Here is a 12,033-nt window from a genome sequence, read left to right as displayed (position 1 = left end):
CAGCCTTCGCCCAAAGCCTCACACCAGAAGGCTGAAGCAGACCCCAAGTCAGAACCTCTGTCCCCCTCCGACCCTCAAAAAAAGACCCTAGCAGGGGAGACTCTCTGCAGCAACACAAACGTTCATTGCACGTATCCAGCCCAGGAGCCGTAGTTTGATTTAGTGCAATATAAAAAATGCAAATAATTTTTCTGTGGACCAACACCATTTTCTCGAGGACCACCAGTTGGTAACCGCTGGACTAGAAGACCTCTGAGGTCCCTTCCAGCTTTATTCTATTCTATTTGCCCAAGGGACAACTGTTACTCCCCAATAACCCTCAACTAGGTTAATAACTCATTCCATCTGGGAGGCTCCCACCCACTTGATCCAAAGTAATCCACCCTGCCTCTCAACGGCCCACCCAAGTTTGAGACCAGAATTCTTCCCACCCCAGGAGAGAGAGGGAGAGGGAGAGGGAGAGGGGGAGAGGGAGAGGGAGAGAGAGAGAGGGAGAGAGAGAGAAGCCTTCAACGCATCGAACGCGGCCCTCCACTTTTCCCACGTGGAGCATCCAGCATCCCAGAAGGGCGCGGCAGGAACAGCCAATGAGCAACCTTCCCTCTCCCTCTTCGGAGCCCTCGGCGAGGAAAGAGTTAGGCAGCGGCCACACCCTTTGAGGGGGCCGGGGACCAATCAGAAGAGAGGGGGCGTGGCCGGGTGGAATGTTGTGAAGGTGGAAGCGGAACGCTGCGCGTTGAGTTGCGAAGGCGGGCAAGGAGGGAGAACAGCGGCGGTGGGGAGCGAGCGCTGGACCGGCGACGCGCAATGCCGTGATTGACGGGACACACGGAGAAGGTGGATGGTTGCGGCTTGCCAGGTTATTTGATGGTTGCAAGGAAGCCGGCCGGGGAGTGCGGCTAATGCGGAAGGCAATGGACTGAGCAGGAAGGGCAAACGGAAAGCTTTAAGGTGCGCTAAGGGCACTGCGGTTGCCCTGGGATTCCCGCCGGATTTATTCCCTCTCTCGGGGTAAACGGGTTCTCGGAGCCTCGGAAGAATCGCATGAGCCAAGGACAAGCGTCAAAGCGCAGAAAGCACTAGTTTTCCGGCCAAAGAGAGAAAAGTGATAGGCGGGTTGGGGTGAAAAATAATAATAATAAAATAAAAGAGGATAATTAAAAACTTGGCCCTCCCAGACAGAAAGAACTTCGGTTGGAGAAAATTCCAGGAAGCGTTGAGCGAATTAATTGGGGTCCCCAAAAAGGTGATGAGGGGGAAAAACAATAACCGGGAAGGTTTGGAAGGCTTCTGGGAAGATTGAGAGTTAAACTTGTTGAAAGTCCTATCTTCAAAGAATAGTTATATTAATAAAACAAAAGAAAACCGCAGGAAAAACAAAACCTGGCTTGAAGATTATTGGTGGATGAAGATTTGAGTTTATTTCTTCGGGAGCAGAGAAATGTCTTATCGGAAAGCCGGCAGTGCCAAGAATCTAAGAAATTTGGGACTGCAAGTGTTTCTTTGCCTTTTTTCAAGAGCAGAAGACAGTCCCTGGGTTCATCTGTTCTTTTAACGCCCCCCCCCCAAAAAAAGTCTGGGGGATTCAAACCAATTTTCTGAGTGGAAGAAAGGCAGATTCTCCATGAAGGATCTTTTAAGGATCTAGTATCCCGTGAGACTTTTATCTGTTACTGGTTGGATTGTCTGCTGGTCCCCTAGAGGTGTGTGATAAGGGAATAGGGTTGTGCCAGGCCGAATCAGATAGCAGAACAAAAGAAGAACCCAATTCAGTCACAAACTGGAAGGGCGAGTTGATAAAATGACACAGTTTTGTTTTTTTTAATCCTCGGGGAAAGATAGGGCAGTCATTGAAGACTGAAAAAGAAAAACACCAAGAAGTTGGTAAAAGGGGGTGTGGGTGGGAAACCAATAAGCAAACTCAGGCTGTTTACCTAGCCTGAAATAAATGTGGACTGAAGATTATTAGATGATAAAAGGCTGGAGTGGCTCAGATTCAGAACCACACCAAGAAGCCACCAAATCAACTCTAAAACGGTGAAAAAAACAGTGACGTGGTGAATTTCAAAGCTAGGGTATATCCCAAAATGGGGAGAGAAATTGGACCCTTAGAAATTGCCGCCTGCAGCATTCTAGGCTCTATTTCTGAGGCCTGAACTCTTGTTTCTGTCCATTGAATTTTAATTCCCCCCCCCCCCCCGTGTGCCTGAATAATTCACTTTCTGGATTGCCGTATTGATCCAATTTATTTCCTTTCTAAATAAGGATTTGGTGGGTTCTGCATGAACCCATGCAGGCCAAGAAAAAATACCTGTTTGTGACTCTCTTGGCCACGTGGCTTCTGCTTGTTTTGTTTGGAGGAGACCAAATAAGACACTTTCCCTTTTTCTCCAGCAAAAAAGCAGAAGTCTTAAAAACCTGGCCTCAGTGGGCCGACGAGGTTCTTCTCAAGAACTTCGCAGGTTCTGAGGAGCTCCAGAGCACTGAGAGGGGCCAGAGCGATGAATCTCCCCAAAGACGGCAGCAGTTGAAGCTGAGTCTTTACAAGAACAGCAGGTGCCGCATGGAGACTTGCTTTGATTTTTCTAAATGTAGGCAACACGGGTTCAAAGTCTTTGTTTACCCCCTGGAAGGAGGGGATCCTGTATCCGAAAGTTACCTCAAAATCATCAGCTCCATTGAAGAGTCACGTTATTACACCTCCAATCCTGAGGAGGCCTGCCTGTTTGTTCTAAACATTGACATGTTGGATAGGGACCATCTCTCCATACAATATGTCCATAACATCAACGAGAAAATCCAAGGTTTCCAGCTTTGGAACGATGGACAAAACCATCTCATATTTAACCTGTATTCTGGCACGTGGCCTAATTACACCGAAGACTTGGGCTTTGACATTGGACAGGCTATCCTGGCCAAAGCCAGTTTTTATGTCGAGAACTTTCGGCCTGGTTTTGATATCTCCATCCCTTTGTTTTCGAAGGAGCATCCTCAGAAAGGTGGGGAAAGAGGCTGGTTATACAAGACTTCTCTCCCACCCAAGAAAAAGTATCTCTTGGTTTTTAAAGGGAAGAGATACCTGACCGGCATTGGTTCTGACACCAGGAATGCTCTCCGCCACATCCATAATGGTAAAGATATTATTTCTCTGGCCACATGTAAACACGGGAAAGACTGGGAGAAGCACAAGGACAAACGGTGTGACAAAGATAATCTCGAGTATGAAAAGTAAGTCAACATTTTTTCCTCTCCAAAAATGCCTCATGAAAGTGAGGCATTTTGTGAAGCACTAAATTTTGAATACTGTTAAATCATTGTTTAATTGACTCTGCCCCAAGTTATAACGGCATAGGGTGCAATGTTTTCAGCCTCAGGTATTGAAATGTTTAGGGCAAGCTCAGATGGGTTTCTAATCACTTTTTAAGTTGTTGGGTTATAGAAATTAGAGGAATCAGTACCTTTAAAAAATGCAAACACTATAGAGATGCTACAGTTAAAAACTGGGATATATGTAGAAAACCTTGTTTGTTTTATGCCCTTTGTATGTTGGATTTGAGTTTGCACAAACTAGTAGGGCTAAATTGTCCTAGTCTTTTTCACTTTCAGAACAGACCTAGAAAATGAAAAGTGGCTTTGAGTGTATGTAGAATATTTCTCTCCAAATAGTGAATCATAGAATCATAGGACTAGAAGGGACCCTGGAGGTCTTCTAGTGACCCAATGTTTCTCAACCATGGCAACTTTAAGATGTGTGGATCTCAACTCCCAGAATTACCCAGCCAGCCAAGATGAGGAATTTTGGGAATAGAAGTCCACACATCTTAAAGTTGTCAAGGTTGAGAAACACTGTTGTAGTCCAATACCTTGTCCATGTCAAGAGTCTTTTTAATGTACTATATAGAACAGTGATGGCGAACCTATGGCACGCGTGCCACAAGTGGCACGCGGAGCCATTTGTCAGGGCACGCGAGGCGCTGCCCTGTCAGCTGGCCAGCACGCATGCACGCGCTGGCCAGCTGAGTTCACCTTTTTAAAAGCTATTTTTCGCCTTCCCCAGGCTCCAGGGGCTTTATAGTCACTTCCGGTTTGCTCGGAGGGTGGTTTTAAGCGTTCCGAAGGCTTCAGGGAAGCCTCTGGACGGTCCCTGAAGCCTCCGGAGGGCCTCCGGTGGGCGGGGGAGGCTCTTTTCGCCCTCCCCAGGCTCCTATAAAGCCTCTGGAGCCTGGGGAGGGCGGCAAAAGCATGTAAAAATGGGGGGTCGCGCGTTGTGCACGCATGCGCACTGGGCGGGTCGCACGTTGCATTATGGGTGCGGCACACCCGCACACGACCCCCCCTGCGCTCCCCCCACTTGTGGCACGCGAGCCAAAAAAGGTTCGCCATCGCTGATATAGAACAAACCTTTGTCCAATCTTTTCTTGTCCAGGATGGTTTAAGGACTCCTGTCTTTGAAGTTGAAGTCTATTTTTGTAGGATAAAAGACAAAAACACAAGAAATTAATTTCTTCTCCCTCCCCTATTTCTGAGATTTGGTGCCTCTATATTTCAGCATGCAAATGTTGGTTTTTCTCAATATTTCACATGATTTGTAGGGCTGAAGCAATATGGATTGTCTTCTGCAGTATTTAGACTAAACTAAAGGTCAGTAGGACTAGCTAAGCAATCATTGTTTTTGTTTTATCTCTTGGGCTTCCTAACAAACTAAGTTTGAAGACTTCTGTGTGACTTTTAAGCTCCCATGGGACATATGCAGCACTGTAATAAAAGAGTTGTGTTAGAGGCATACATTAGTCTTTCCTGCTCAGTTCTGGAGGCAACAGCTGGTTTATAACCTTCCACTAAACTGCATATTTGATTTATTGAAATTGACGTACCTTGCAAATTATTTTCAGAAGGGAGGAGAACGTTGCTCACAGTTCATTGGGTTCTTTTATGTGATCATGTTTATCCTTCTTATTTTCCTTGAAGAGTCTTCCTTTTGGTTTTTGAAGAAATATTTATCCAGTATTCAAAGGTACAGTGGTACATTGGGCATTGGACTTCTATTTATCATTGCATGTCTTCACAAATTCATTTTTTTCAGTAAGCGTATTTTAAAATTTTATTTGTTTGATTTTTATCCTGCCTTTATTTATTGTGTATAAATAACTCAAGGCTGCAAATACACCTTTTCTCCTATTTTCACCACCACAACAACCCTGTGAGGTGGATTGTGACTGGCCCAAAGTCACCCAGCCAGTTTTTCATGCCTAAGGTGAGGGAATTTGTTGATTAAGTTAGGGCACAAATCTGTTGATAATGTTATGAGTAAATCCACCCTGCCTTAATTAACCCTTGGATATAGGCTGAACCTGAGTACATAAATGCGTGCAAGATATTTGTATGAAAGGTTAGTCAACATGTCGTTAGGCTAGTGAGGAAACCATATATCTCATATTTTTTAAGAATGTCTATATAGAGCAAATAGATTACTTTTGATTGATAAGCAAAATCTGCAAGGGTCCATCCGTGACACCTTTTTCTATTTTTTTCTAATGAAATATATGACAATAATTTGCATATAATAATAACACGCTCTAAAATTCTGCTTTAGAAACATTTCTTACACTTTTCTTTTGCTGCTTAATCCCATAAAATAAAGGGGTGTTATATCCGCATGGCTTTAAATTCTTGGTATTCTGAGCATTTGATTGTTATTGTTTCCCCATTTGTCAGTCAGTCCTATAAAAACACCGTCTTCTGGCAAACAGAGACGGATTTCAAGTCCCAGAAAAGCAATTGTTGTGATGCAAAGACAATTGTTCCCTGGCTTTATTATACTGTAGATATGTTTTCCCCCACATGCTTCCTCCACGTCCTTCAACATTTCATTATTTGTTTACTCCACCTTCATAATTTGCATAAATAGCTCCAAGGTGACTAATACTCTTTCTTCCTCCTGTTTTTCCCACTACAACAACCCTGTGAGGTGGTTAGGTTAAGAGTCAGTGATTGGCCCAAAGTCCCCCAGCTAGTTTTCATGCCTAAGGCGGGATTAGAACCTACAGTCTTCTGGTGATTGGCCCAAAGTCACACTGCAGGCTTTCTTGCCTAAGGTAGGACTAGAACTCACTGTCTCCTGGTTTCTAGCCTGGTGACTTTCTGGCCACCAGTTTACCATAGACAATAGCATGCGTGTCTGCATATCTGTGCACAATTTTTATGTAGTTCTCAAATAAAATTCTTGTACTTCAAGGACAGGTATCTGATTTTTCCCCCTGAGTGATATTTATAAGGAACGTCTGGATGTAACAGGTTGTGAAAATAAATTCTTGAACATACAGGTCTCTTTCCAGACTCAGGGCAATGTGGTATTCTCCCAAACTTATTAAAACTCTGATTTTTAAACTGCTGCACAGAAAGGATGTGGGGTGAATGCAGAAAAAAGGGGCCAATAGATAAAAACCCAACATCTCAAAGAATATCTGCACCCCCCCCTCCCCCAAAGGATCTTCAGTCCAGGAAATGAGACAAAGGGATGTGAAAAGATGAGGGGAGGGGAGGGAGATGTATTGGACATGTATATATTTATATGCATATAGCAATACATCTCTTCCGTGCTACTCTTCCGCTTAGATAGGTAGTACATAAAAACGCTGTGGAAGAGCAAATGTGAGCACCGGATATTGGATGAATCAGGGAAGGAAGTTGCTTTATATCTTTTCTTCTCACCTTGAGAAATCTTGAGCTCTGCAGGCTTGTGCTGATATAGAATGTGATTTTGGGTTTCGGGGAGAGTAACAGATGGTGAGTCATTTCTCTGATCTTCCTTTTCTTTGACACTATCCCCTTAGATGTCACTGCTCAGTTTGCTGGATGGGAAAGATAATATAGAGGGATTTTTTTTTCAGGCATCACCTCATTAAAAGTCAGATAATCTAAGCAGATCAGTTTCCATTTTCTTGAGTGTGCGTGTGTGACTCATCCCTTACCAGAATTCAAAGAAAATGTAATGAGCATAGCAGTGGTCTCACCAATACACATTTGATAAGACTCAGGGGCCAGTTTGCACATGCACAAACATTGCTTGTGACTCTGAACCAGATAGGTTTAACTATCTTATCTCCATAAACGTGCTGGAAAAGGTGAGAGATGTGGAGATTCATTTGGTTTCAACATTCTGGACACAAGGGGTTTAGACATTTTGTTAACCCACAGTTTATTTATTGGTAACAAACTCTTTGGATACCAAATTTATGTTTATGTATCCATAGCTGTCGAATAAACCACTTTTGGCTTCATTCAGACAATGTATTAATCCGGGGGTGTCAAACTCAAGACCTGGGGGCCGGATCCAGCCGGTGGAGTACTTAGATCTGGCCTGCAGTCCATCCTGGGAAACAGAGAAGGACCAACCCCCGGTGGTGCTGCCAACGAAAACAGCCCTCCCAAGTTCCATTTTCACTGGCAGAGGGTTGCAGGAGGCCGTGGCAGCAGAAAACAGAGCTCGGGAGTCCGTTTTCGCTGGCAGAGCACTCCGGCCACCACAGGCGCCCCCGACACAAATGACGTCAAGCTGGCCACTCCCACGCTACTCATGCCCACCACGGCCCCCAGAAGTCAAACACAACCTTGATGTGACCCTCAATGAAATCAAGTTTTCCACCCCTGTATTAAGCCATAACCCGTGGTATAGAAACCTCTGTGGTTGAGTTTGTGCAAAATGCAGAGATAAAGTCAAATAAACCACGATCTGGCTCACCATAATGGGCGAATGCAGTCATTCAAGCCACATTGGAGCTCATGTTCCAACCAGCCCTTTCAGTTTCAGCCTCACCGCGGATTTAGATACTGTTTAAAATTTTGAAATAATAGAAAAATCCAAGGCATGATTCTTCTACATTATTCCTATTCATCAATAAAGCAGAAGTGTGGTTTTGTGAGTGTTTAAATGGTTGCCTTGTATGATTCGGATAACAGTCCAGAACTGAAAACTGTTGATGTGGTAAGTAAAGAAAAGCAGCTGAGAAGAAATGGTTTGCGGGTTTGAAATATTGTTTGGGACTTATTCTGCTTTCTAGATATCTTAGTGCTGGTGTGTCCTTTTAATATATATGTAGGCAAGGGAGAATGGGTCTGCTGTGGCACGCTCTGTCACATAAACCAGGATTTATTAGAACAAGAGTTACTTTTGTATTATAACTCCTTCGCTGAGCTGCTCTGTACTACTTTTTTTTAAATTGGAAACTAGCTGATAACCCTGCTTTGCCCGGGTATTTATTTATAGTGGGGAAATGTCTGGACCAAACGTAATTTCTAATATTGGATTTTTCCCCTTACCAGAGGGAGCTCCCTTGTGGAGTACTGTGAAGCCGTTACCATGGCAACTCCACAGCGTTGTACAGTAGAAGCCATTTTACAACAGTACAGTAGAAGACATTTTAAGGCACAACAGGCTGTATCTTAACAGAACACTCCCCTGAGGGGTGTTGGGGGTGCCTTACCCCCACAGTATTTGTTTCCAGAGAGTAAGTCATCTGTGTACCAAGTTTGGTTGAAATTGCTCGAGGCGTTCCAGAGTTATCCTGGAACATACACAGACACACAGCCATTTATATATATATATATATATATAGATGTTCTGGCACTATCCAACTGCCCTTTCTTCCTTCAGAGCAATGAAATCATATTTGAAAGTCCGATTAGAAACCCAAGACTGGAAAAAGAATCAGACTGCAGGTAATCCTTGATTTATGACCATATTCGAGTCAAGAATTATGGTTGCAAGTTGTGCCACTTGTTAAACAGTGGTGGCCATAAGCAAATGTCATAGTCTATATGTGACCCTTGAAGCTGTTAAGTTAATCCATTGTCCAAATCCATTGTGGTTTGTTTTTTTTTGCTGGAAACCAGAAGTAAAAGGCCATTTCTGGCAAAAAAAAAAAGAAAAGTTGCAGATTGGAGTCATGTAACCACAGGATGATGCAAATGGTCTAATGAAGAGCCAGTTTGGCCTAGTGATTAAGGCACCAGGCTCGAAAGCAGGAGACCGTGAGTTCAAGTCCCGCTTTAGCAATGAAAGCCAGTTGGGTGACTTTGGGCAAGTCACTATCTCTCAGTCCTATCGACCTCACAGGATGGTGGTTGTGGGGCGAATAGGAGGAAGGTGTGTTGCATCTATGGGCTGCCTATTTGTAAAAATAATACAGGCGGGATACAAATAAATAAATAAAAAGGCCCAAAATGCAGCCTGGTTTCAGTGTTATGATTGGGGGAGGAGCAGCAGCTGTGTTAATTTTGAATCTGTGTCATAAGTTGGTCCATTGTAATTTTGAGCAATCATTTAGCAACTGGTTGTAAGTCAAAGATTATCTTATTATGGTCTTCAACCCAGGGCTGGAGTTGGAATTCAAACTATAATTTCTTCCTTTGCACTTTGTAGTTTCTCATTATGTCTTTTTTTTCTTAACGTTTGCAAGAAAACCAGGAGCAGAGTTGAGCAATATGGTCTTAACTTAAAAGACAAGGAACTTTATATTGTACTGAATTTCACAACAGTCATAAATGTTGGTATGCATGACCAGTTCTCTTGGGTGAAACTAACCCGCATATATCTTTCACCTTTTATTTGAACAATTAAGGCTAGCCTAACTCTGCCTGAAAACTCTTGATTTTTATCTCACTTTCGCATATACTTCAATGGTTTCTACAAGCCCCTGGAAGATATGCAGTAATTTGTTTTATAGACATGAGATTTTCAATCCATTTTCTACACGATGGACCAATGATTGTGAAACTGTTTCCTAATTAATGTTTGTTTGGTTTCTTTATTTCTGATATTTAAGACCTTAAATATTTTTTTGATATTTTAGACCTTAAATGTTCTTTTTTTTTTTTGCTGTTGAATTTCTGTAGTGCATATAAATGTAAATATTTTCCCCATCCATCTATTTAAAGTAAAGGCTCCCCTCACACATATGTGCTAGTCATTCCCGACTCTAGGGGGTGGTGCTCATCTCCGTTTCAAAGCAGAAGAGCCAGCGCTGTCCGATGACGTCTCCATAGTCATGTGGCCGGCATGAATAAATGCCAAAGGCGCATGGAGCACTGTTACCTTCCCACCAAAGGTGGTTCCTATTTTTTTACTTGCATTTTTGCATGCTTTCGAACTGCTAGGTTGGCAGAAGCTAGGACAAGTAATAGGAGCTCACTCCATTACATGGCGCTAGGGATTCGAACTGCCGAACTGCCAACCTTCTGATCGACAAGCTCAGCATCTTAGCCACTAAGCCACCGTGTCCCTATCCATCTATTTAATTGTGTCCAATTTGTGGGTATCAATTTTGCTTAATTTGGGTTTCTTCTGTTTTGCTTTGGAAAGGGGACAGTTGTCCCAAGAACAACTAATCAATAACTGGAATAAAGCTTTTACTATTTTCCTTCTGACCATTAAACTATGCAAGGCAACTTTATAGGGGGGTGGCATTTAACCCTTGAATAAAAATGGGAGTTGTAGCCATAATGATGAAAAACAATACTTTTGCAAAATAATATTAAAATCTTGCATCGGTATAAATTGTCACCCTTGAATAAAATCCTTAAACCCATAATCAACTTGTTTTCCATAAAGTGACAATGTACAATGAATAAAAACAAGTTCCTAATTCTCATTACGGTGCAAATCGGTTTTGCCAAATCAAAACCCATCTATACATATACTGATAATTGGTAGTTTGAATCTGCATTCAAGTGAATTAGTTTTTCTCAGATTTCCCCTGCAAAACCTGTTGAAGGAAAATTTAGCTCTTGCTCCATGAAATTCTAGCTACTCTTGGTGAAAATAGAGCAGGTGAAAATAAAAATAGAGACCTGGGAAATATATCTGAACTCCGTGGCTGCAGCCCTCCCAGTCCCTTCCTTTGGCACAATTCCTCATTGTTTATTTTGGGTAAAGCTGCCCCATTGTAATTTATTTGATAAGACACGGTTGAGCAAATCATGGCTCACCCCAGTGTGTGAACCCATAGATTACACTGAAGCCTGAGTACATAGATTTGCACTATTAATCATTTGTGGAGGAAACCCCTTCTCTGATTCCTTTACCTTCTTTTTCCTTGGGTTTGCCTGCCCAAAGAGGCTGCAGTCGGTTAATTTGCAAGCTAAGCTTTATTTTTTTGGATCTCCTGTGGAGTGTGAAACCAGTGAGATGAGAGCATGCCTCACTTAGAACAGCAGAGAAAAACCTGCCAAATTCGACTTCTGCTACATGTGTACAATATGTCGGAGAGATTCCCTTCCTTTGCTGGGTCTGGAGCTGCATTGCAATGTCACAGCCCAGGACCTGCTCCCAGCTAGGTTCCCAATTGTGTGGCTTCTTACAACCAACAACAAGGGCTTTGGGGCAGCGCTGTTCAGCTGGCAGGAATCGGCTAGCTTAAGAGGAATGGCCTTGGGTGCATTTAGCTTCCTCCCATGTTATGTAGCATATCGGACAGGAAGGGATCTCCTATATTTTCAGTTTGGGGTAAATACGGGTCAGTGGTGGGATTACAAATTTTTTATTACCGGTTCTGTGGGCATGGCTTGGTGGGCATGGCATGGCGTAGTTTGGTGAGGGTGGCAGGGGAAGTATTCTGCAAAATCCCCATTCCCTCCCCACTCCAGGGGAAGGTTACAGCAAAATCCCCATTCCCTCCTGATCAGCTGGGACTTGGGAGGCAGAGAATAGATGGGGCGGGGCCAGCCATAGGTGGTATTTACCGGTTCTCCGAACTACTCAAAATTTCTGCTACTGGTTCTCCAGAACTGGTCAGAACCTGCTGAATACCACCTCTGGTACAGGTAGTCCTTGAGTTACGACCACAATTGGGCCCAGCATTTAAGTTGCTAAGTGAAACATTGGTTAAGTGAGTTTGCGCCCCATTGTACAACCTTTCTTGCAATAGTTGTTAAGTGAATCATTGCAGTTGTTAAGTTAGTAACACTGTTGTTAGGTGAATCTGGCTTCCCCAGATTCTAGGGGACTGGAGGCTAAAACATATAAAGAACGGTTGC

At 43.3% G+C, this 12,033-nt stretch overlaps 2 protein-coding genes across 2 annotated transcripts in view; both read left to right on the top strand.

The window, feature by feature from the left end:
• LDLRAP1 (low density lipoprotein receptor adaptor protein 1) overlaps positions 1-11,989 on the top strand; it is a 632,547-nt gene extending 620,558 nt beyond the window's left edge. Inside the window, exon 10 of the transcript XR_014176144.1 lies at positions 11,946-11,989. The gene's annotated coding sequence lies outside the window, so the exon portion shown is untranslated. The remainder of the gene's footprint in view (positions 1-11,945) is intronic.
• The window catches only part of EXTL1 (exostosin like glycosyltransferase 1), a 61,820-nt gene continuing 50,477 nt past the window's right edge, over positions 691-12,033 (top strand). Inside the window, exon 1 of the mRNA XM_081961923.1 lies at positions 691-3,228. Coding sequence (XP_081818049.1) covers positions 2,291-3,228 — 938 coding nt within the window. The 5' untranslated portion in view covers positions 691-2,290. The remainder of the gene's footprint in view (positions 3,229-12,033) is intronic.

This window comes from Natrix helvetica (genome assembly GCF_964273705.1).
Source record: "Natrix helvetica genome assembly, chromosome: 9".
NCBI lineage: Eukaryota > Metazoa > Chordata > Lepidosauria > Squamata > Natricidae > Natrix > Natrix helvetica.
Note: the sequence above shows the minus strand (reverse complement) of the source record. Positions and strands in the feature narration are given on the sequence as shown.